The following is a 25711-nucleotide window of genomic DNA, read 5'->3' on the forward strand; positions in this document are numbered from 1 at the left end:
GCATGCTAATTTCTGCCGCTAATCAGCATTGCTGTGTTCCGGTCTGAAGGTTGTGGTTGCCGCTGTAATTACAGACTCATGAGGGTTAACTCCTACGCCTCAGATGGACACAGGTCGTCACTTTGCAGGACTGTGTTCCTTGCTTGACCTGGGAAGTGTTGCACTGTTTATAGGCGGGGGCACTTACCACCGAGTGAGCTATCTGCTTGATCCTCCATCGAGTAATAATTATATTATTAAAAAAAACTTATACAGGTCTATATGTGATAATTTGCAGACACGTAGCAGCCAGGGAAGGCCACCACGCATGCGTGGTGATACTCCTCGCGCACGGAGCAAAAGTACGTATTAACTGTAAAGCTGTCCGCACACACGTAAATATTATTGACAATATTCTGCATAGTATTTTTTATTTTTTTTATTTCGTGGGTATTTCGATATAAAAACGACTGCATTATCGATAAACTCCATCCAGTCTGGTATGGAATCGAACGATGTAAAGATACCTTCCGATGTCTTAGTCGTTATCACTCTGTTGATATCCGTGTAGTCCATAAAAATAAAAGTTTTAAATTTTTTACAGACCGACCTCGAGAACTCTGCAGGCGAGTTGCCGATGGAGATCAGCGCCGGCCAGTGTCGAGACGCCATTAATCTCAACATGCAAATGACGCTGGCGGTCAAGCATAAGATTCCCCGGAATAGGATTCTATCGAGGTAACTTTAGTTATTAGGATTTCCGTTACTTAAAGTAAGACTTTCTGCATCAATCGCAAAACACTCTTTTTCTATACCTTTTTCATATTTCCTTAGTTAGTGTCAAGTAAACACCAAGAGAGGACTGCAAAACATAACTAATCGCGTTTTTTTTTTTATAAGTAGTCCCAAAAATTCTACACTAGCCAGATCATGAAACTGTCTAAAAGATGGCAAAAAGACATCGAACAAATTGGTAAACTTATACTGTAATTAAAAAAATAAAATGTCTTGTATGTTCATACAAAATACTAAGAAAAGTTTTCCCCACCCTATTATATGGATAATAAAATATATATGCGTCGAACTGTTCAAATTCAAATTCAATTCAAAATTCATTTATTTCAAGTAGGCCTAATACAAGCACTTTTGAAACGTCAAGTCTGTCCGTGTGTAGTGACTCTACCACCGGTTCGGAAGGCAGATTCTACCGAGAAGAAGCCGGCAAGAAACTCAGCAGTTGCTCTTTTCCAACATCAAAAATTTACATTTTATATTTTAACATTCATTTTTCTATCTTGTGAGAGATGAAAGCGGAGCCGGATGCTTCCAAGCAACCTTGTCATTAAGAAACTCATCAATTGTATAATAACCTCGCTGTAATAAATGTGTTTTAACACATTCTTTAAACTTATGGATTGGTAGGTCCAAAATTACCTTGGGAATCATATTATAAATATAAACTGTGTGACAATACTTACTTTGTGGTCGAATTTTGAATATATAAAAATCCTATGTATTGGCAAAAAGTTCAGTATCTTTATGCTTTGTCGTTGGTCTCCATATAGGAGACCTATTTGCTTTACAAACAATATGCAAAAGACTTCTGAAAATAAAATGATTCTGTGCGAGTGTTCAATTAAAAGTTATTTTACATTAAAATAGATGGTATTTTATTTGATTATTAATTTTTTAGTTAATTTTGTCAGGTTTATGACCTGTTTGCTCGAAGTATATCTTCGGTTACATTTTTCGTTAAAGTTTTCGACCAGTCAGTGTAATAAAAAAAAATGATTCTCGTTTCCCACCAGCGACATTTCAAACGGCCGTGAACTGTACCCGGTGCCGTGTGTCAACGAGGTGGACGACGCGACGCTGCCCGATGATTTCGTGTACGTGTCGCAGCACGTGACGCACTCTCACATACCGATCGACGACTCCATTGAAACTCAGCAGGTGAGTAACGCTCTTATCCTTTGATTTTTCTGATTCTACGTTTACTCATTCGATAGCGTGAATTAATTTTGAATGACATTCCCTTCAGAGCGCCATCTCTTGACAGTACGGTTTCTCAGTATTGGATCTATGATGGCGCTGCTTCGATACCATCTAAATAGTATAATATAAGATATATCAAGGGAACGAATAAGTATACGTAGGTTGAAAACCCTTGGCACTATTAATTGAAAATAAATAGATACATATATAGCGGGTACTCAGAAGGGTCAACAGAGCCAGTTTTTTGTCATTGTCATCCAAAGTGGGTGAGTGGTTATTAGGAACGATGAAATTATATAAAAGTATTGTTACTTTGCGGAACTTCTATGATAATTAAGCTTAAGTTGCTATACTTAAGCTTAATTATCATAGGTGTCAATTATAGTTTCTTCATCCCTTATACTCCACACCAAACAGATCTTCGGCAATATACCCTCCACGCACGTTTCGCTCCGAAACCGGATCATCCTCAGGAGATGTAGACTTAACAATGAATAATGGTTAAGTCTTAACAATTATTCAAAAAAACACTGGTAACGCACTTAAGAGCAAACCACCGTAAAGCTGCTTGGCGGCAGAAATACCCATAGCGGTACTTCCGCGGCAGAGCTCTGTCACAAAAAGCGCTTCTACTAGTTAAACTTTTTTTAAATTAGAATTGTTCCTTTTTTAGGTTAGAAGTGTACCTATTCGAAAGGCTTTTTAAATAATTGAGTGTTGTGTGGCAGGGTTGCGCGTGCGCGGACGTGGAGTGCGGCGGCGCGTGCGCGTGCTGCGTGCTGGGCGTGCGGCGCTGGTACGTGCGCGGCCGCCTGCCGCACGACTTCCCGCACCACGACCCGCCCATGCTGTTCGAGTGCAACCAGACCTGCGGCTGTAACCTGGTACTGTACTATGGTTTATCTACTGTAAAATTCGAATTTTATATTCACCAACTTTACAAACACAAGATTGAAATTTATAAAGTATCAAATTATACTTAAAATATAAAAAAAAAAGACATCTAGTGACAATCTGGTTCCGAGTAGTATAACGAGATGGCGCTCTATCGTTTCGGGCCGCAATTCTGTAGGGACGTGCTTTTTGCTGGATGTTGCGAAATGTTGATCTGTTTATTGATGATTTTTTCGTCTTACCATCAGGTTGGACATCTGCTACATCCGTCAATTATTACTAAACAAATATAACCAACCAACCAATAAAAAATTTGACAGCCGATTGGCGCAGTGGGCAGCGACCCTGCTTTCTGAGTCCAAAGCCGTGGGTTCGATTCCCACAACTGGAAAATGTTTGTGTGAAGAACATGAATGTTTTTCAGTGTCTGGGTGTTTATATGTATATTATAAGTATTTATGTATATTATTCATAAAAATATTCATCAGTTATCTTAGTACCCATAACACAAGCTACGCTTACTTTGGGACTAGGTGGTGGTGTGTGTATTGTCGTAGTATATTTATTTTATTATTTATTTATTATAACCTTTATGGCACGAACTACTTTTGTCTCTTCGTTTTCACTATGCTGGTTTTTAGGGCGAGAGAAATTAACAACACCGAGAAAGATTCTGCTATCTCAACACACCTGCCCTACTTTTTTTGGCTTCGTGTTTACATAACGCGTCCTAAGCGCGTGTCCAAAGTTGCGTTTAAATTCAATTTTATTTAAAAAAAAAATGCGCTGATCACAGAACCCTCAAAATAACATACATAACCCTCATTCAGCCATTATATCATGCAGTTCATTTTTTCCATAAACAGTGAAAACGCGGAATGTAAGTAAACGCACACTCACGCACACGCACACCCAAATAAAGTAAATTAGTTAATTAAGAATGCACTGATTTTGTTATTTTAGTACTAAATCAATGTTAAGGAGGGTAGGTCGCTGATGCCTATAGCACAGGGTTACCTAAATTAGGCAGCAGATACCGTCCAACCTTTTTTATGTGTATTACTAAATGTAATCATGTTGCCACCATAAATATCAAATTATATCAATAAAAATTTTTTTCATGCTAAGACAATACAAAAATCGCCATCTAGCCCCAAAGTAAGCGTAGCTTCTGCTATGGGTGCTAATATAGCTGATGAATATTTTTTATTAATAAAATACTCATAAATACTTATAATATACAGATAAACACCCAGACACTGAAAAATATTCATGTTCGTCACACAAACATTTTCCAGCTGTGGGAATCGCACCCACCTTGGACTCAGAAAGCAGGGTCGCTGCCCTCTGCGCCACTCGGCCTTCAATACAGTTTTATTATCTAATGTCGTTGCCGCAAGAATTTTGACTAAGTTACTAATGTTGTTGTTTGTTGTGCAGAAGCGCTGCTCGAACAGAGTGGTGAGCGGCGTGCAGGCGGGCGGGTCGCTGGGTGCGCGCGTGCAGGTGTACCGCACGGCGCGGTGCGGGTGGGGACTGCGCGCGGGCCAGCGCGTGCCGCGAGGGGCGCTAGTGGCGCTGTACCGCGGGGAGCTGTTGGCGCGCGAACAGGCCGACGCGCGCGCCAACGACCACTACATGTTCGCGCTGGACCTCAAGCCGGACCTACTCGAGGTAGCACTCGGCTGTAGTCAACAGTGATCGTGCACATTATATTAGACTAGCTGTTGCCCGCGACTTCGTCTGCGTTTGTTTTTTTTTTTAATGGGACATTAAATTTTGTAGAAGTTCTAAAAAAAAATTAAGTATTCAGCATCGATGAGCCTAAAATAAGGGGATTGCTGCTGTCTGCTGAGGAGTTCTGTCCTGTTACATATATACCTCTATAGTACGAAAATAATTATATAATTCGGTTAAGAATTGTCGGATTGGTGTAAAATCGTCAAACACTCATCCCCTCTCCCAAAGGAACCGAGCTTAATGTCCGGATAAAAAGTATCCTATATTACTTCTAACACAAAGTTTCATGAGGATCGGTTAGGTAGTTTTTATGTGAAAGCGTAACAAACAAACTTACATTGACATTTATAATATTAGTAGGAATGTGTCTCCGAAATCGTATCAAAAGAAACATTTTCCATGAAACTGCATATACTCTTTCTAATCCTGTAATTACTTTTATGGAGTTAGATACCACTGTGATAAGTTAGGGGTAGTGAAAATTTAAATGCCAAGTCGAAAGATAAAATCGGTAGATTTTAGCTGGTAAAATTTCTACTTCAATTTATTAAATTTTTTTTTGCATGTCTCATGCTTGGTATTGCAATGCATATATTTAAAATCAAATTCAAAATGTTTTATTCATGTAGACCTTATCACAGGCACTTATGAAGCGTTCATACATATATGTTTACCTAATTGTAAGAGGGCATAGTGGCGGGCACTGCATAAATGCGCAAAAGCACTACTTACCCTAAAATTTATATATCGTACAGGAGAAGGATTTTTGCCATTTTATGATATTGTCCTGCCTTATGCATAAACTGGTAAGAAACCCAGTGCACTATATTAATTATCAGTATGTACGTACTATATATAGTTTATTAAATATATATAGTATTTATCTACATATAGGTATACTCGTGCCACGCTTCGCTGTGGCACATTGTGATTGAATGGTTGAGAAAAATAGATAAAAACAATCCTTGATGCATATATATATCATGCTAAAATTTCAGCCCGATCATTGCAGAACTTTTTGAGTTTTTTAGCATACACAAACCAACATAACATTTATTTATATATAGATATGTGTTTTAGCACTAAAGATCTCCCTCCTACTTTCCGAGGAGTATTATTTCGAAATTATAGATAGTTGCAATCATTGACTGCAAATCTTACATAAACTCTTCCGCACTTAAAGTTTTAGTAGTAGTACCTATTAAAGCATTTTGTGGCCAAGCTTGTCCAGGGAAGTCCCTACTACCCCCATGCCTATTTAAGCTGCTAAGCTGCGTTCCAGTCCGAAGGGTGTCCTTTCATAGGATGTGTTCCTTGCATGGCATTCAAAGTGTTCCTCTGGTTTTTCACTAACCATTAGGTTACCGCAGCTTGGTCCAAAAAGAGATTACATTCAAAATTTAGTTTTTTATGATTTTTTCTAATCATTAACGCCCCGACTATACACTTCGGAGATTTAACAGTTATAAAAAAGTTAGCCTATCCATTAAGTCAATGTATCCTCTACATGGATGCAAAATTTCAATTCAATCGGATGCATAGTTTAATAGTTTTAACGGAACAACCGTAAAAAACTCTATAGATTTATATATTAGTATAGATATCCCAATATATATTTATAGTTATAAAATGGACAGATTTTTAGCTAAAATAGTAAAATTTCTACCAAATGTTACTATCTACATAATGATTTTTTTTTTTCAAAAAGTCGCATGCTCGGTATTGCAATGCAATTCAGTCGGTCAACAATATCCCTCTTAACAAAATGGACGTGTCTAAACTTAGTTCTGTCCTTTACACATTTTTTCCCGTGGAAAAGCATAGCACTACTTTAAGATTTTTAAAGAAGAATTTAGTTTAGAGATTTGTGTACAAGAGAATTCCAACCAATACAAGCAATCGAGCCAAATAACCACTTTATGTCTTGCTTAACAAATATCAATTTTTAAAGGAGTGCAGCGACAAAACCCAGCTCTGCGTGGACGCGGCTGGTTACGGCAGCGCGGCGCGATTCATGAACCACAGCTGCCGGCCAACTGTGGCGCCCGTGCGCGTGTTCACCAACACTCGCGACCTGCGGCTGCCCAACGTGGCCCTGTTCGCGTTGAGGGACCTGCCCGCCGGCTGCGCGCTCACGTGAGTATATTTATATGGAATAGAAATAGCGCCATCTAGTTACAATACTAGGAAACAGCGTTTATATATTTATTTCATTTCCGTATGAGTAAAATACTCTTTACAGGTGGTTTAATAATAACAATGTAATGTTTAGTTAAGAATAAAAAAAATGTATTTATTATCAGTTAATTCATTTTGTTAATAGCTTAATCATTGTCATTGTCATTCCAATTTTAGTGTGTATTTTGTTATCATTGCACCTCTCATCTCGCGTTGTGTACCGAACAGAGCATCCGTCAGCAGTTTACGCTATCGTCGAGCCTCGTCGCCATAACTAGGACAGTGCACTTCGGGCTAACACCCGACGCGTGCTCATTAACAATAACATCTTATCATTAACACATCATTATCACATCATTATCATAGGAAAGAAAGTCCATTTATTAATCTCTAGCAAATCTCTATCGTTTATCATCTGTTCACAAAAGACTACACCCCACACTATTTCACTCTTTACTAAAGACTGTGATAGACTTCTGACTTGTGGGCGCTTGGGCAGTTAATCATTCTATTTTATTTTATTAACTGCCGAAGAGTGGGTATGCCGTGGGTTTTTTTATGAGCCAGCTATTTTTTACGACGATATAACGAAAATGAAATAATTCTGTTTTTCAGATTTGATTATGGCGACAAATTCTGGTCAGTGAAGTCGAAATGGATAAAATGCGAATGTGAATCCCCAGACTGCAGATATCCGACTAAAACGGTCGAAGAAATGGAAACCTAAATTGTATGAAGAATTAAATGTTATGTTTTTTTTCATCCATTGTAAATATAATTGTTATTTTAATTTTATTTAATTTTTGTACTATTAAGACTGTTACAATAATAGTCCACTCAATATAATTTATAGATCATATTATGTTTTTTTTTCGTTGTTCTATCTTTATTCCTTATAGGACTAAAACTTATTAGATAGTTAAAATAATACTTTAATCCAGTTTCCGCAAAAATATTAGGTTTTATGCATTTAAATGAATTTCCTTATTTTTGAGGAGAAACGTTAATCTTCCTACAACGTAGATAAATTTAATCAATTCTCGCATTTATTACCATGCGGAATTATATTCTGGGAGGGTATTAAAATAAAAGGTTCCCTTTTTAAAAATGGCAATAAAAAATGTGTGTGTGTTGGTCTGTCCGTATGTCATGATTCTCTAGCTTTTATAGGGAATGAGATGTTGATGTAAGGTTTAAATATGTAGTTGTTGTTTTTCAGACTTTCGAACATTTAAAAGTACGTTTTACGTATAATTCATCGAAACTCTAGGAATACAGAGATCGGTGGTTAATTTAACGATTAACCCAATTATTGAATAGGTATGTAAATAAACATTTAAAAAGTGTTGTTTACTTGTCTTGTGGTTTTACCCCTCCTCTACCAACTCTAGCCAAAAGAATATAAAACTCCGTTATACCAGTGACGCGGTACAACCCTAAACAATGAGAGCTTCTTCCTCGCTTAAAACTAAGGTTATATTACCTACTTGCTAAAGAAGTGTATGGCAATAGCTGTTAAGCCTAAAATAACTGTGTCAACTATGATACAACACTGCGTTGGATATGTTACAGTGAGGATATAAACACCAACACATCCTGGACAAATCCATCACTGATTGTCTAAGTCAAATTTATTTTTAATCTGTGCTCACCATAGAGGAATCACTTATCTTTGAACACAGATTCTAACATGACAGTTTTTCAAATTTGTTTTTGAAATCGAAGTCGTTGTTTGTAACGAATTTCTTTATGAAACGAGTAAACAAATAAATGTAAAATTCATACAAATTAAATTTACTAAATCAATGGATTTGTTGATAAGTGTGTGTCAAATTTATTAAATTATGAACGGGAATATGGAAGCCACGTCAAATAGCATTAAGTTTGCGCCCATGCCTATGTCGGCATTGCTGGCTAATTTGATGCCTTTACAAGCCCAGCCGGATACTCCGGATTCGAGTTTCACAACTGACGATAGCGATGATTCCTTCAGAGAAATAGCTACATCGAAAACCCCTGTACTAAAGAAAAACAAGTCTTCAACACCGCAATATAAAACTACAAAAACCATAAAAACTTTTACCTCTGAAAGAAAAACAACTATGAATTACCATAATAAAGAAAATTGTAGCGTAAATAAGAATTCGCAACAGATTTTATTTACTAAAGATAGAGATGTTTTATCAAACTCACAAAAACATACACCTGCATATTCAAAAGATCGAGACATTATATCAAACGTACAAAAGCAGATGACACCTGCAAATCCAAATTCGGAACTAAAAAAACGCAATGTGCTAATGCCACAACAAAATAACTCCCAACTGCCTGTTAAACAAAGCAATAATTCAGTGCAAAAAAGAACTCCAGAGACGGTCAAAGCACCAAACAGTAATGCAAAGTTGAAAACAGGTACGCCTAAAATAAAATCCGGTATACGGAAGTTTACACCTGGTTCTGGAAGACATAGTCAGAAGAAAACACCTTTGCCAACTGTACAACAGAATAGAGAAAAAGTTAGATGCGAATTGTTCAGACAAAATCAGCAAAAAGAAGATAAACCAATATTAGACCCCATACTCGCCTCAAACCCTGTGCCAGTTCCTGAGACGCCGTCAAACAGGCCTGTGCCTTCTTCATACCCAGCCACTCCGTCTTATCCTCAGGGCATACCAGTGAATATACCAAACAACTCTAAAGTGTTATTTAAAACTACTAGCATAAAAGATAAAAAATACATGTACATTAAAAAACTGGGGACTGGTGGCTCCAGTGAAGTTTATAAGGTATTTATCAACTTGTTTTAAGAAAAGTTTACTGACCCTTGGTTACAGTTTTGAGCTTCCTAGGCATAATTTTTAAATTGGATGGATTTATTTCTATTTCACTAAAAGTTAGCCCTTGATGCAGTCTAAAATGGCAGTGTGTTAACCTGTGTAGGTGTATGGCAATTATATGGAAACCTTAGGGTAGGTATGGCATATGAATCCAAAGGGTGTTGCCACTAGCCATGGTCAAAGCCTTGTACCAGACCAGAATAGGAAATATTCATAAAATTCATAGGCACCTCCCTGGGAGGAGGTCACCAGAATTCCTAAAAATAAGCATGGAATTTGTTATAATCTCAAGTTTAAGAAAGGATATAATGCTATCTGCCCTGCCCTGGTAATTGTCATTAATATGTGACGATAATTGTTAGATACTGCTAAACCTTATTGAAACAGTGCAGAGAGCCCAAGCCTTTAATTTCTCTTTGCAATGCAAAAAGGTCCTAGCTAAGCAGTGAAAAGTTATCAGCCTTGATGATTTCATTACAGTGTACTTATTTATTTATTTATTTATAGCCTTCTTAACAATCCTACTGACACCGGTTTTGCTTGATTGTCTTGCTTTAGCATAGGCCTCCCCCAGGTTCTTCCATGCTTTGCAACATGGGTTTTCCTTGTCCACAGAGGTCATGCTGTCAGTCTTAAGTTGTCTTCCCACCTTCAGAATGGTATTCCCTTTCATCTCTTACCGTCAGGTTACTCTCTGTTACATCTCATTAAATGACCAACCCACTTCCTTTCAAGTTTTTTAATGATGTACGTTACGTATGTTATATTTGTTTTCCTTCTTATATGCTTACGTTTTATTTTATCCTGTCTTTTTACACCTATCATGCTTCTTTCGATATTATGTTTGCATGTTTCTAATTTTTTAAGGTTTTCTTTGGTTAAAGTCCACGTTTGGAAACCATAAATCATACATGGAAGAATGCAGTTAAATGTCTGACTCTTTAGTTTCAGTGGTATCCTTGGATTTTTTGTAATTTCTTTTAACAACCAGTATTTCCTCCATGTAGAATTAATCCTGTTCTGTATTTCTTTTGAGGTGATGTGTTTAGGAGAAATATCCAAGGTATGTATACTAGTTGACATACTCGATGACATTGTTATTAACTTGAATAGGGTATTTAGAAGGATTTTACAGTGTACTTACCTATAAAAAAACTCCTTATAATGTATTCAACTTGGGTGAATCATGGAGCTTACGGTTGGACAGCCATGGTATAAGTTACAACACTTTAGTTTATAGAAAAATAATTAGTTGCATCATGGTTCCATTTTAATTAATAATTATTATCCATACTTTCTTACTAATATTATGAATGAAAAATGTGTCTGTTTGTTTGTCCATGCCTACGCCCCAACTAAGCTATCTAACCAATCAACTTTATTTTTGGCATTAATTTCGATAAAAGGATGGAGAGTAGCAGAGTAATAAACAACTGATGAAGACTGCTAGAAACTTCTATTTGGTTAGTAAATAGTTAGTAATATGCATCCACACAGTCTTCTTAGAAAATGCTTACTTTTATAATATTATTTATTTAATATTTCATAGGTCCTAGAAGTGGGGACGTCGTGTGAGTATGCAGTGAAGTGTGTTTACCTTGCCACTGACCAGGAGTTAGTGCAGGGCTACGTCAATGAAGTGAGACTTTTGAGAGACCTGCAAAACTCTGACCGTGTTATACGCCTTTATGATTAGTAAGTTGATAAATTATTTATTGAGTTTAACTTAATTTCATATCAATTGACTTGCTATTGTACTCTGGGCAAGGTGTATTTTGGACTCTAGTGGGACAGTAATGAATGATTTAGTACATATGAATAGAATAGAATAGAATAGCAAAACTTTATTGCAACACAACACAATAGGAAAAAAACAAAGAAAACAGTAATAGTACTTAGTAGTGCTAGGGTGCAAAGGCGGCCTTACCACTAAAAGTGATCTTTTAAAGGCAACCTGAGCGTATGAAGCTGATAAAAAAGTGGAAAGTGGATGGTGCATAAAGTATGTTACAAAAAATAAAATAAACTTACATGAACATACATAGTACATTTACATATTTACTACACGGATACCAATATAAATTTATATATACTATAATAGATATATATGATATATACTAGCTATTAACCACGACTTCGTCTGCGTTTGATTTTGTTTTTAAAGTGTTCAGTATTGCTAAGCCTTAAATGAGTATAGTAGTATATATATAAGACATGTGACTGTAAATTAATTATAGACAAATAATTTGCAATAAAATAAAATTGCAACTATAATTAAAGATCTATGCTATCCTATCTCTTAAGTTGGACCAGACTGCTCATGGTGTGCCAATTTAATTTAAAATCGGTTAAGTAGTTTAGGAGTCCATCGCGGACAAACATCGTGACAGGAGATTTATATATATTAAGATTTATTATGAAATGTTAAATGAATTTTTCCGTATTTAAACAAATACTTTTCTAAATGGGAAATTTCATTTCAACACTTAATCGCTTAGTGGCACGTTTTTTTCGGTAAATTGGTACAGTGCGATTTAAACTATGTCCTACTATCACTGCTTTTTTAACATTTTTATTGTGAATTCACCTAAAATGTGTTTTTAGTGAATACGATCGTCAGTACCAAATACTACGCCTGGTTCTGGAGGTGGGGGAGACGGACCTGTCGTCGTTCATGCGCGCGCGAGGAGCCGGCCTGCCGCCCGCGCTCGTGCTACACTATTGGGAGGAGATGTTGCACGCTGTCCACTATATACACGAACACGGTGAGAATTTAATAAAATCTATTTGACTGCTTGATTTTGCTTACCAAGTGGTTCCTGTGGGGCCGCTTAAGTTAGATATCTGGATATAGAACAATACAAACAGACTTACAAACAGAATAATAATTAATACTTATTTATCTCTCTCTAAAGATATGGTTTATCGACTATCATACCAATAAAAAGGTCAGAATGACTTCACTGAATGTTGCGGATACTAATGTACGAACAATGCTGGTATTCTGTTATTGCAGAGTTGAAGGAAAAATTATGTAGAACACTGACATGCAGGTTTCCTCACGATGTTTTATTTCAACAGTGATGCAGTGACATTTTTATTGCTTGTATTGCACATAAGTAGAGGTGTGTGTTTCGATTCGAAATGGGCACCCGAAAGCTATATGCATGCCAAATTTTATAAGGTCACTACAGTGTTAAAAAACAAGGCATTCTTACTTATTTTATAGTATCAATACATGACATCTATAAAGCCTAGCACTCACGATACTCTGCGGAATACTCGCTGAATATAACTGCCATGCTCCAAAAAAGTTGCCCCATTACCATCTTAGACTTCAACATCAAGTACCAAAACCACCGCTGGCCGCCATAAAATAAAAAAGGAGAAACAATTTTTGTTATCTATATGTCCCGTTATTTATAATTTACTTAATTATAAAGAATGGAACATACAGATGAAAAAAATTGCTAATGCCTTCTGGAATGCTGTGCGAAGGCATTGGCGCCATATGTAATGCTGTTTTAAAAACTGCATACGAATTACGATTTCGAGATTCATTCATCGGATTTTGTGGATGTTATAGTAGTGCCAGTTTTAACCGCGTCCGTTTGAATGCATCTTTTCTGTTTGAAGGCTTTTTCATTGGTTGTCAATACCAGGTTATAACTTTATAAGTAATATAACGAGATGAAACACTTTATATGATGTGATATGACGCACGCAGGCGTCATCCACGCGGACCTGAAGCCGGCCAACTTCCTGCTGGTGTGCGGGCGACTGAAGCTCATCGACTTCGGCATCGCGTCGGCCGTCAGCGGCGACGCCACCAGCGTGGTGCGCGCGCAGGCCGCCGGCACCTACTCCTACATCAGCCCCGAGGCGCTGGTGGGCGGCGCGGGCGGCTACGGCAGTAGCGCCAACATCAAGGTGACGGGCCCCGCCACACTGGCATCACCAGCATTAACAACAACAACAATAACAACGACGATGACGACGACGACGACGACGACAACAACAACATCAATGACAACCCATTACCGGCTCGCTCGTTTGGTGGTGGCGGCGCGGGTGGCTTAGACAGTAGCGTTAACAGCAAGGAGTTTCGCCTTACAGTAGTGCTGTCCTTGTCATACTGCTATCATCACCGACAATGACAACAAAAAAATAACAACAACAACAACCCATTACCGGTCCATAAGACTTAGTTCACCAGAGTGGCCAAGTCCGGTTTGGTAGACTTCACACACCTTTAAATACATTTTGGAAAACTAAGGCATGCAGGTTTCCATTTTTAATTTATACATTTTGTATTTCATTTGCCTAAATTAAAAACGTACGTTACGATACGATAGTTACAGGTGATGTTGGGAATCGAACTCGATGCCCACGAAAAAGGCAGAACAAAAAAAAGCTTTTATCATCACACTTTGTCCCCTCGTAAAGGGCAACATCTTATCTTTTCCAGATCTCGTATCGATCGGACGTGTGGTCACTGGGCTGCATCCTATACAGCATGGTGTATGGCCGCACGCCGTTCGCACACATCCCGAACCTCGCGAAGCTTACCGCCATACTCGACCCCAACCACCGTATCGACTACCAGCCCGTTGACCGTAAGCATTCATTATAAATTATCGTCACTTTTTTTATAGTGATAATTAAAGGACCAAGCTGATGGCCCACCTGATGGTAAGTGGAAAACCATAGCTTATAACCAAAGCAACACTTCGCAGGGCATGCAAGGAGCCAGTCCTGCAACATGCCGACCTGTATCCAGCAATTTGAGGCGTTAATACTCATGTGCCTGTATTTACACCGGCGAACACGCCCTTCAGACCGGAACAGCGGCAGCAGAAATAAGCATGGCGGTAGTACTTTCCCGGACGAGTTCTGTAACAATAAGCTATACTACTACGACTCATTTTTAGAAGACTAACGAATATCCCACTTCTGAACACAGCCGATCAAAAAACCCTCACAGTAGGTATAAACAGTTATACTGTTGTTTGAGTCCTGAATGCTTAATATCATCCATTATTTAATGGAATGTTCGAATCTAACTTTGAAGCGATAAACTTATCTCTATTTCTCCGGTATCTTATCGTTAGCCCGTGATAAAGCTGTCGGAAGCCTCCCGCCAGACTAATAGAAAAAAATTAAGTCCAGTTTACGTTATACTTATATTGTACTATAAATGCATATACTACAACAATATACACATCGCCATGTAGCCCCAATGTAAGCGTGTTATGGCTACTGAGATAACTGATGAATATTTGTATGCAAAATATATAAATACTTATAATATATAAATAAACACTCAACACTGAAAAACATTGTCGTTCATCACACAAACCTTTTCCAGTTGCGGGAATCGAACCCACAGCCTTGACTCAAAAAGCAGGGTCGCTGCCCACTGTGCCAATCGGCCGTATAACTTGTATCATAAATAACCGTTGTCCTTCACAGATTTGCCGGCGTCTCTAGTTGCGTCAATGAAGTGGTGTCTGACGTACAACGCGCGGTCCCGTCCGTCGGTACGCGAGCTACTGGCCGTCAAACATCTACAGCCGCCCAGAGCGACGCTTCCGCAGCCATTACTAGACCGGCTGAGGTCGCACGTGTCTCCCGAGGAGTTCAGATTGTTGCAGCAGGCACAGATATAGACTGGATGGTCATCAGAAGGCTGGTTGATGATGTCACACTGCTGGGAACACGGCCCTGCTCATAGGGATGTGGACGTTTGTTTCAAGCTGCTACAATGTAGGTTCGTAGGAAGTTCAGCTGTTGAAATAGAAAGATGTTCTTGATAAATTGTGATTATGAAGTGGCCTTGCTTTACCTAGCTGCTGTCCGCGTTTATTACGGTTTTATTTTTACAAATCCCGTTCGCAACTGGGATAAAAAGTAGCCTATGATACTCCTGCCTACCCGATTGGTTTCTTAGAAAAGAAATCACAATCAAAAAATAAACGAACACACTTTCTCATAAATAATATTAGTGAGGATTAACGAATTATTTTCATTACAAACTTTTCTTTTATAATTTGGCTTAATTTTGGTATATAAACGAGAAAAAAAATATTTTTAATATTCATACTGTTCTGTTACATACAAGGTCATGGTAATTGTTCATAATTGTTTTTGTATGATCAACTGACAGACATTAGGAACGCATTTTTTCAGCGGTCGGATTTTGTGTGTAACGTAGTGGCCATGATACAAATTAGTTGCTGTTTATGTATGTCAAATGGACTTCTCGTGGCCAGAACGTGACAATTCCAAATTCGATCCGCCAAAGTAGTACATACTCCGTTTTGCTTTACCAAAACGTTTTATTGGTGTAAATATTGCTGTGGCAAGTCTAACCGCGAGCGGTTTTTCGATTGTAAATACAAAAGAGTATATATTGCTCAGATTATTAACTGACGTCACTAATTGTTTAGCTTTACTAACTGAAAATAAACCTATGCAATATTTTAATTGACTTGAATCAAATTATCTTAAGAAAGCAACATTTTTGTACCACATTATTAGTAAATTCCTCTCAAAACCGTTTTCTTACTATTTGTAAATAAGTTTAGTAGTTATATGGCTAAGGTAAGTATTTATATGTAAAGGTAACCTTAAGAGTTAATAAAATTCTATATTGAAAATGTAATACACTCGTATCTTAAAATCCTAATGCATCACAGTCTGGCAAAGGTTAAATCAACCTATCTTGATATTTACTAGGAAAAAAAGTGGTATTTTGCGCTATAAACTGCTGTATTTCTTAGTCTGTCTGTTTTGCATTATTTAATAATAATATATATATTTGTATTTCCTGCTTTTATGAGGACTTTTTAAGATATGAGTTTAGATCAAATAGTGTTTAAAACTGCACATAATTAAAGAAACCCTCTAGTTATGCAACAGTTTCATAATCAAAACGCATCAATAGGGATAAATGTATTTATTAAAATGTTTATTGAGTAATACAAAAAATAAATAAAATTTTATAAAGTAAGCGAATAAATAACATTTCTGTAAATTGTAAAGCGAAGAAAACGACTTTAGCTTAATTGTATTATTGTGAAAATGTACTGAAATGTAATTGTAACCATTGAGTAATATTAAAATCTAGATATTTTACTAGAAAGAGGCGTTTTTAGATAACCTTTTCCGGGAGCTTCTTATCCCTCTGCTAGTCAGAGGCAAGGAATCAACCCACATTGCAAACATTTACCAGATGGTAAACTACCGCTAACCACTATAGTCTATTTTTCACCTCTCTAGAAGAAGGTAACAAATCGCAGGTAGATGCTCGGATGTTATTACCATAAACAAACAATGAAAGTGTGATAAAATAAGAGTAAAACAGACCATAGTGTTGCACTTTAGTAAGGATAAATACACCATGGAATGATACCTTATTTATATAAAGGCACCACCACACGTTCTTCCAAGCTAACACACAGCTAAGGATTTCTAATTTTTTTTTTTTGTAGTAGTAGTAGAAATGCATAAAACATCAGTCGTGATTATGGAATTAAAAAAGTATGAGAATATAGGTAATAATTACCTACCAAAAGCAAGCATAATCGTAAATGAGATATCTATCCGCGCAGCTATGGTTGACAATTGTGACAAACATCGAAATTGGGTTAAACTAGACATCATTACTGCAGGAGGTAAAACTTTATCTCCCTTCAAAGAGAAAGAATTCGCCAAATGTATAGAAACAAAAAACTTCACACCCTATCATACAGTAAACATTGACTTGAGGGTAAACTCCATTTTTAAATACGCAATTTACCCAGCAGGTGTAGTCGAAACAAATCAAAAACAATATCTTTTGTACCGTGATTTAATAAGTTACAATATAATAAAGCACAACTGCGCGGCAGAAGCATAGATCGAAGCTTGTCGCATTAGTTCTGGAAGAGCGTGCGCGTAAAGTCTATGTAGTCGAGCGCGTTCGGGATGGGGCGCTCCGACTTCGGCTCCACGAAGGGTTTCATGCGCGCCACGCAATAGTCCGCCATCTCCTTGGTGAGGTTCTGTGGGAAAATTAAAAATGATTCATATAGAAATAATAAATAAAAAAACAACGAAATATCTTTTGTTTTAACGCATAAGTGCGTCCATATATTATAAGCTACTGACAGTGCTAATTTTTAGTGGGCCGGAAACAAGCGGCCCAGGACCGTGGCTTTTGGAACTCCCGACTAAAGACCTAAGTCTAGCAGTAGACATTAATCGGTTGAAGTGATGATGGCGATGATGATTTCTGAAGCGTTTACGAATGACGTCAACGTTTGCTCCCCTGGACCCTGCAACTAGAGTCCACTGTATACTCACGGCGTATAGTTCGTCCTTGGTGACGTAGGCGCGGTCCTGGTGCGCCGTGATGGCGCGGAACGCGTTCTCGATCTCCTCGGACGAGTGCACGTTTTCGGTTTCCTTGCTTATCATGAACGCCATGTACTCTTGCAGGGACACTTGGCCGTCGCGGTTCGGATCGACCACATCTGGGAAAGGGTTCATAGATTTTAATTACTTTTTTTTAGTCCCACGGAGAACTTTAACCAGCAGCCTTTCTGGGATAAATATTACTTTATGTCCATCTTTAGGAAGGGAACTTCATGTGTGCCAAATTTAATCAAGATCGATTTGAACGGCTGAGCCGAATATATAGCAAAAAATTGACACGCTGTCGCAATCATACTATTACTAGCCCGTGGCTTCGTTCGCGTATATTCGGTTTTTATAAATTCCGTAGGACACCGTACAATTTTTCGGCATAAAAAGTAGCCTATGTGATAGTCCATGACATAAGCTATCAATTTTAGTAAAGTTTTTGCGTGAAAGAGTAACAAACATACATTCAATTTTTATTTATTTATTTACATAATGTTTCCGAAAAAAATAAAAAATACTTATAGCTAGCATCAGAAAACCACCCAGGTTTGTAATATATGCTAACAGAGAATTACGTCTAGGTACGTTAACTACAGAACATTATTGCCAGTTTACCATGTTGTGTATAAAAATGATCTAATATTACGAGGATTGATATTGTCTCTTACATCAGTGGGTAATTCATTAATAAGGCGAGGAACTAGGTAAACGTTCGTGCGCTCGCCATACCTATTGAACGCCCCCGAAGTGCAGAACCGGCCTCGACTGACGGCCCGATTAGTATCAACGTTTGATGAGGTCGGGATACAGACATTCAAAGATCTTCTCCGGAATAGCTTCCAAGTCGTACCCAGAGATACATTTATAAATGGCAGAAGAACTTACTGAGTATAGCCTCGAACTCCGGGTCAGGTTGTCCCTCCTCGACCATGGGCAGGTCGTACCCGAGCGCGCGCAGGCAAGACTTGAACTCGTGGTGGTTGAGACGCCCCGAGCGGTCCTTGTCGAAGTGTTTGAACATCATCGAGAACTCCTTCAGGGCGTCCTCGCTCACACCTGGATAGCAAAATATTTATAAACACAACGTGAAAATGATAAAATTATGCACCCATAAAACAAACACACCTTACTATGGCAACCAATACATTTTGTCTCACCACACTAAGTTCACAAAAGTTTATTGAAGAATAATTGTCATTTCTAAAAACATGTACTGGAATTAACTTAACTTAATAGAGTTTATTCAAGATTAATTCGACATTCTTAAATCGTAAATATTAATGATCCATAAATATCTAAATTTGTTTCTTTTTCTAAGGATAAGGACTCTTAAACTGTAATGTTTTTTTTTTACACAAAATAACATTTGTTACATTTGACCTATGGAGGGTAGAGGTAAGGAGAGTCATCTGTGTATATGAAAATGTATTAAATTAGGATGGCGCCACATTTGCATCAGGGTAACTCTTAAAAGAAGCGCCAAATATAAATATTGTTAGAGTAGGCTTGAAAAATAAACAAGGAAGTATGGAGATACAAGGAAGTAAGGTTATATTTACCACAATATTTTGTACAACGTAAGTTGTTGAAATTCTCAATAATTAACTACTTTAGTCGATAATGACATTAAATTTTTTAACTCGGCATACTTCAATTCATCTACGATTGCTACATTCATACCATACCCTGTGCATCCACCAGCGCCATTGTGGAGGATTTTTGAACTGTTATTTAGCGCATACACTGGACACTTTTTCAACTTTTCTCCCATATGACTCTCCTTACCTCTACCCTCCATAATTTGACCTAATACTTTTGACATTCATGAATTAAACTTTACTATTTAACTATTATTTCCCTTTATATCAATAGTATGATCCTTAGATTTTACACGCCACTGTCAACTATATATATATGTTATATATATGTTAAAAAAAATATTTACAACAGCTTTAAAACGTGTTATTTGCAAATAAATATATTCTATTCCGTTATATTCTGTGAGTCAAGAGAGCTTTAAAGAGCCATGATACTGACCAGAGTGGTTCCTGGCCTGGATCTGTTGCTCCAGGTTGTGTTGCATGCGCATGGACAGCTGGTCGAGCTGGTCCCACTGCTGGGCCAGGCCCACTGTGCTGTGCTCCGTGTAGCGATTGTCCAGGATCAAATGCTCCTCCAGTGCCGCACCTGAGAAAAAACGATTTTATCATCAGTCTTCGTCATTAACGTCCAATTGCAGGGCACACGCCTCGTTTCTCATAGAAGAGTCGATTTTGGAGCATGGACCCACCACGGTGCTCGAATGCGGATAGGTGGGCTATTACCACAATTAAGTGATCACAACCGGGACAGACGGCTTTACTTGCTCTCCGAGGCACAGGAGCGGGCAGACAACGCCAAATTCTTAACGCCGGGGTGGTACTGAAAATTCTCTCTGGATTCGAAACCAGGACCTAGTGAGCCGCAGTGCAACATGCTAAGAACTAGACCAACGAGGCAGTTAACAACTTTATATCAGGTTAAAAAAAGAGGTAATTTAAGAGGGATTTTCACATTTCATTCTATAAAATAATGGCATCATATCGACTTATGCAACTCAATGTCTACCTACATCTATCAAAAGCACTTTTTATTCTAGAACAACAACGGTTCCCACGGTCTTTGTAATAAACAGTAATAAGCGCGGACGAAGAACGCGGGGTACAACTAGTAACCTCATAAATTAGGCCTATCTTTCTATTATTAATATTAATCCATTACCGCCTTACTACGGGGCACGGCTCTCCTCAAAGAATCTGTTAAGAATGGGTCTGAACGATTGTCTATCACGCTGGCTATTTGCAGATAGTTGGACTTCACAATCATTGAGAAAATTATAGAAACCTCTTGAACGTGAAAACAAGAAGCTAATCTGAACAGAGCAAAAAGAGACCTTCTTTCAAACGCCATAATATCTGTCAATCGTCCAACATAACGATCAGAGAACCGTGTTACTCAGCACAACGGTGCCAAGGCGCAGACAAACGGTGCCAGAGAGTATACAATTATTCGGGCACAAACACGAAGTTTGCGGAAAAAAAAAGGGAATGAACATGGGTGATTTCAAATCGATTACCTAGTTCTTCCAGACGCCGCAGGTCGGAGCGTCGAGCTCGCACCTCCGTGGCGCGTTGCCGGAGCGTGGCCAACTGGGCTTCCAGTGATCCCGTGCCCTCCATCATCGATGTGCTACACGTGAACAAACAAATTATATCACAACTATCCACTTTATTGACTGATTAAACATTGAACAGGAGCTTTTTGCTAAGCTAATTTATCAGTGACTTCAATACATATCGTCCTTGATAGTGTTATACCACGTACAGTGGCGTGCATTTCATACATGCACAAAAGCACTGCATACCCAAATTATTTTATATAAGTCGTATTGGAGGGGAATTTTTCCATTTTATGCCATGTACCGGCTTTATGCATATCCTGGTCGAAAACCCTGTGCACGCCACTGACCACGTAAGTATGTTAACACGTTGACTGCTGCCTAACATTAACAAATACGGTACACGAGTGCGGCAGGATTACACGCTAGGCGTGTTTTCAGCACTGGTGAAGCGTATTCGAAACAGGCGCTACGAGCATGCGGCCCCACACGCCTGGCGTGTTTAAACTTATCGCGACAGCTATGCGGCCTTTACGCAACAGGTGTGTTATTACATCACTCGTATTTTCTCATTTATTTATTGAACAACATGAAAACCCAACACTTGTCGCATTTGAATAGCAATTTGTATTTTTTTGTTGGATAAAATAGAATAAAACTTTAATGTAGTCAACATAGATTTTCTTTTTTTCAAAAATAATCATTTTCTAAAGAGCTTTAAATATAGTGGCTTTATATCTGGTAGGTACACTATTTTACTATATTCAAAATCGCGGCAACGTCAACCTGTGTGTAACTTGTGAATGTCATTTACGAATCATGATAAATAAATAAGTAAAAAAACAGTATTAAATACCTACTTACATACGAATGCGGATTGCCGACAAAGAAGCAAATTTTAAAATAATATGCATTTTAAATATAATAATCCTTCCAGTAAATATACAGAACCATTGTTAAATTTACTTTTAAATTCGAAACAATAGTAACTCATTCCTGAGTAGTTTATTGGTACCGCTGGCCGCACCGATAACGTTTATTTAAGACGATAAGAAAAAATAAGGATGCGGATGCATCGTTTTGTAATTCTGTCGGTATAATGGAATGCAAACCGATATTTATAAAATAAATTATTGACGATACCGATACCAATGAAAATAGTGCAGGCGAACTCAGGCGTACAAATATTAAAAAATATACAAATAGACGTCAAACTTATGTTGCGGATACCTTTACTGCAGAAAAATATTGTAGAGTATGCTAAAATATAGGACGACGATCCTATATCGATATCAATATCTATTTCGCGTCCCTATAAAATATTTTAAAACAATGCAATTATCTAGGTGGGTATTATTTAGTGATCGATGGTATTATACTATTGTTGCAAATATTTGGTCGAAAACATGTTTTTTATATGAACTTGTTAGTTATACGTGTGATGGTCGATTCTCTCGATGGCATGGGAATTATTAAGAAAAACACTCATGTAAATGATTAGATAACTCACAAAACAACGAATTTTAAGTAGGTATACTGTCTAATATATAATAAAACGTAATTGCGTTAACGTTTAACTAATATTTAATAAAACGTACTTGCGGTAACGTATAACAGACTTGTTGCGTAAAGGCCGCTCTAACAGTATATTTAAACAACACAGCGTTTGTGTTTGCCGCACTCGCAGAACGCCAAAAAAACACGCCCAGCGTGTTCGGCCGCATCCTTGTAGGTACATTTATTTTAACACGCCTAGCGTGTTCGAGCCGCACACGCGTTACGTAGTTATCAAACACAAACGTTGTGTTTTCAGCAGCCAACGTGTTAAGGTTGGATACCTTTTCCACTATAATACATATTGGACCGGAGGTTTGCATGTTCAAAAGTTAAAACCAGATAGTTAGACATTGAAAGCCACCTCCATAGATGACAATATTCACCGGAACAATTGGAACCAAACTAATTGCAGCTGTCAAAGACAACAATAAAGTTAGGGTTTAGTGTTTAGCATTAGTGTGTATGTATTTTGTGAGGATAATATTTTCGGCAATTTATTCACAAAATATCTAACGCGATATAATTTAAATTATTCTAGATTCTTCCAGGACCTAATAAGAAATGTTTTTTTACGCACTATCAAGGGCTATACTTTATCTTAGAAAGTATTCAGAAATCACTCATATTTATATTATCATAACTTTTGAAATACATTATGTTAAGACTATATTCTATTTGTTCAATGTTTTATCGAGTAGTTAAATAACGGTTCACGATCGTACTCAGCAAGTTTTATTTGACAACATTAACAGTGGCTTGAACTTGTTTGAATGAGATCACTAGGCTAGCAAACACAAGTGCTAACTCTGTTATGTACAAACATCGACTCTGAACAAAGTTGGCAGGTCTAACAGTGGCATTGGCTTTTCCACAATATTGAAAAATTGGACCAGTGTAGGTGACAATTTACAAGTGATAGATTGATTGACAAGTGTTTGTAGTTTAAATCTGTTACAAAACCAACCCCGCGCGTTTGATTGCCGATTTCCGTTATTACTTAACCAGTACTTTCTACTTAGCAAAGTGAAAATAAGGCATTATCTTTTAATAATACCTTTCTCTGTATCGTCATCACATAATGTATGAAGTGCAAGCCACTGCACACAGATAACAAAAATACAAAACTGAGAAACACATATACTTATTTTACAAGATATTAGCACAACGATCAAATAGTTCTGAACAACATCTTTACACCAACTTAAAACAAAATGAAGTATTCATTAATGGTACCTTACATTGATTTTTAAGACATCATGATGGTTTTTTAATATTTGGCGTTTTGATGTACAAATTAGTAAAAGAATACGGACAAGCTGACAGATTAAATGATTAAAGGTTTTAAATATTTACAGATGTGTTCTTTACTTGTGATATATAACATAAAATTTGACAATTATTTTCTTGCAAAACACCGATTGACTGATTGCTTGTGAACTTGGCCAAAATGCATGAATTTTGCGTATGTACCTGACCTAATATGTATGTATACGATTTATTTATCGTCAGTTGGCGACCCGAATAATGATTGAAATATTTATACCCTGGGGTTCACCCGACAGACAGAAATAAACAGAATTGGACCTGATACAATTTTATTACAAGTATAAATACAGATTCATTAAACAAAATAAAGGAAATTTAAAGAAGTAATATTAACATCGATGTGACTGAAACATCCGTACAACAAAAGCAAGCAACTGGCGTAAAATATTCGAATAGATAGGTACGAAATGCGAAAATTATCGCGCCGTTCAAGATGATATCTGCGCGGTCAAAATCAAATAATCATTTATTCAAATAGGCTTTTAGAATTATTTGATGAATACATATTAATTTTTACATTGTATCAACAACATTGCCATACAACTAACATATTCCTTTTGTTATCACCATATCACATTGTTAGTAGTAGAATCCAGCTCTATGAGACTCTAACTCTGACTCTTTCCAAAAATATCTGCATGTTTAACATTTTGGCCAAGCGAACAAAGCATCAAAGTCGACTTGGTTTAGTTGGGTGTAAGGTATATGCTACACGCATCATTCGGATACGTTACCCGTCCCAGCCTAGCAGCCGGTACCTGTACAATTATGAATATATGAAATAAAGCAATTGGTTTTTCTGTATCGGACTAATGCTAAACCGCGATCGCACCGTGATACAATCTCAAGACGTCGGCGATGGGGTACAAATTGGCTATCAATTTGCGACCAACCACAAATCTGACGTGAGTGACGCCGTCGTCTGATTGGTTGTTACTTGCTTCCCCAAACCAATGGACGTATTTACCCTAGCGCCAAAAGGGATTTAGCCGGTGAAACATTTTATTTCTTATTTTTTCACTGGTTAATCTTATAGGCCCGGGCCGACGAATCTTAAACTACGCCACTGCCCATTCAGTTTCTACAGCACTGGAACACTAATAGGGCTTTGAGAGATTTGCCTTCACTAGTTGAAAACTAGTTGAAAGCCACCGAACGAGAGGAGTTAACGTCCAGCACGCTGGCCCAGTGCGGATAGGTGGACTCCACACACCTTTGAGGACTTTATGCAGAACTCTCAGGCATGCAGGTTTCCCCACGGTGTTTTCCTTCACCATTGAAGCAAGTGATATTTTAATTGCTTAAAACGCGCATAACTTATAAACGTTAGCGTTGCGTGATATCTGAAGTCCTACACACTGGGCTACCAGTGAAAACAACACGTACGTACAATAATATGTCTATATACATACCGCGTCTCGGTGAGCCACTGGTGGAACGCGTTGGCGTGCTTGGCGAACTCTTTGCGCAGTTTGTCGTTCTCCTCTTGACGCTGGGCCTCCTTCGTCAGCTCAACGTCGCGTTCCGCTGTACGGACAAACAAACCGAGAATGAGCATCGATCTTTTTAAAGTACGTGCTATATTTTATTCCATTTTTTGTTATAGATTAGGCTTTAATTAAATATGTAGTTCTTAACAACG

General features: G+C 37.7%; 3 protein-coding genes across 8 annotated transcripts in view; 2 read left to right on the top strand and 1 right to left on the bottom strand.

Annotated features, from left to right (window-relative positions):
- The window catches only part of LOC120637629 (histone-lysine N-methyltransferase EHMT2), a 29997-nt gene extending 22352 nt beyond the window's left edge, over positions 1–7645 (top strand). For all 3 annotated transcript variants that reach the window (XM_039909535.1, XM_039909536.1, XM_039909538.1), the window contains 7 exons: positions 278–341; positions 584–717; positions 1788–1932; positions 2703–2858; positions 4309–4542; positions 6560–6744; positions 7402–7645. In XM_039909535.1, coding sequence (XP_039765469.1) covers positions 278–341; positions 584–717; positions 1788–1932; positions 2703–2858; positions 4309–4542; positions 6560–6744; positions 7402–7513 — 1030 coding nt within the window. In that variant the 3' untranslated portion in view covers positions 7514–7645. The remainder of the gene's footprint in view (positions 1–277; positions 342–583; positions 718–1787; positions 1933–2702; positions 2859–4308; positions 4543–6559; positions 6745–7401) is intronic.
- Positions 7646–8493: 848 nt separating this feature from the next.
- Positions 8494–16718, top strand: LOC120637669 (dual specificity protein kinase Ttk). Its single transcript, XM_039909606.1, has 6 exons — positions 8494–9572; positions 11173–11318; positions 12228–12388; positions 13351–13553; positions 14092–14239; positions 15096–16718. The coding sequence occupies exons 1-6, from the start codon at positions 8631–8633 to the stop codon at positions 15290–15292; spliced, it is 1797 nt and encodes a 598-aa protein (XP_039765540.1). The 5' UTR covers positions 8494–8630; the 3' UTR covers positions 15293–16718.
- A 741-nt stretch (positions 16719–17459) lies between these two features.
- The window catches only part of LOC120637668 (spectrin alpha chain), a 58648-nt gene continuing 50396 nt past the window's right edge, over positions 17460–25711 (bottom strand). For 2 of the 4 annotated variants that reach the window (XM_039909604.1, XM_039909602.1), the window contains 7 exons: positions 25482–25596; positions 24804–24827; positions 21145–21257; positions 20067–20216; positions 18915–19085; positions 17970–18139; positions 17460–17668 (listed from right to left, as the gene is read on the bottom strand). In XM_039909604.1, the coding sequence (XP_039765538.1) occupies positions 17540–17668; positions 17970–18139; positions 18915–19085; positions 20067–20216; positions 21145–21257; positions 24804–24827; positions 25482–25596 (872 nt within the window). In that variant the 3' untranslated portion in view covers positions 17460–17539. The remainder of the gene's footprint in view (positions 17669–17969; positions 18140–18914; positions 19086–20066; positions 20217–21144; positions 21258–24803; positions 24828–25481; positions 25597–25711) is intronic. The other 2 variants (XM_039909603.1, XM_039909605.1) reach the window with 2 other exon arrangements.

The sequence above is a fragment of the Pararge aegeria genome, chromosome 4 (assembly GCF_905163445.1).
Source record: "Pararge aegeria chromosome 4, ilParAegt1.1, whole genome shotgun sequence".
In the NCBI taxonomy this organism is placed as follows: Eukaryota; Metazoa; Arthropoda; class Insecta; order Lepidoptera; family Nymphalidae; genus Pararge; species Pararge aegeria.

Coding starts and splice junctions, on each gene's coding strand:
- LOC120637669 (XM_039909606.1), top strand. CDS start 8,631: ATGAACGGGAATATGGAAGCCACGTCAAATAGCATTAAGTTTGCGCCC. Junction 9,573..11,172: donor GCTCCAGTGAAGTTTATAAG/GTATTTATCAAC, acceptor AATATTTCATAG/GTCCTAGAAGTGGGGACGTC. Junction 14,240..15,095: donor CGACTACCAGCCCGTTGACC/GTAAGCATTCAT, acceptor TGTCCTTCACAG/ATTTGCCGGCGTCTCTAGTT.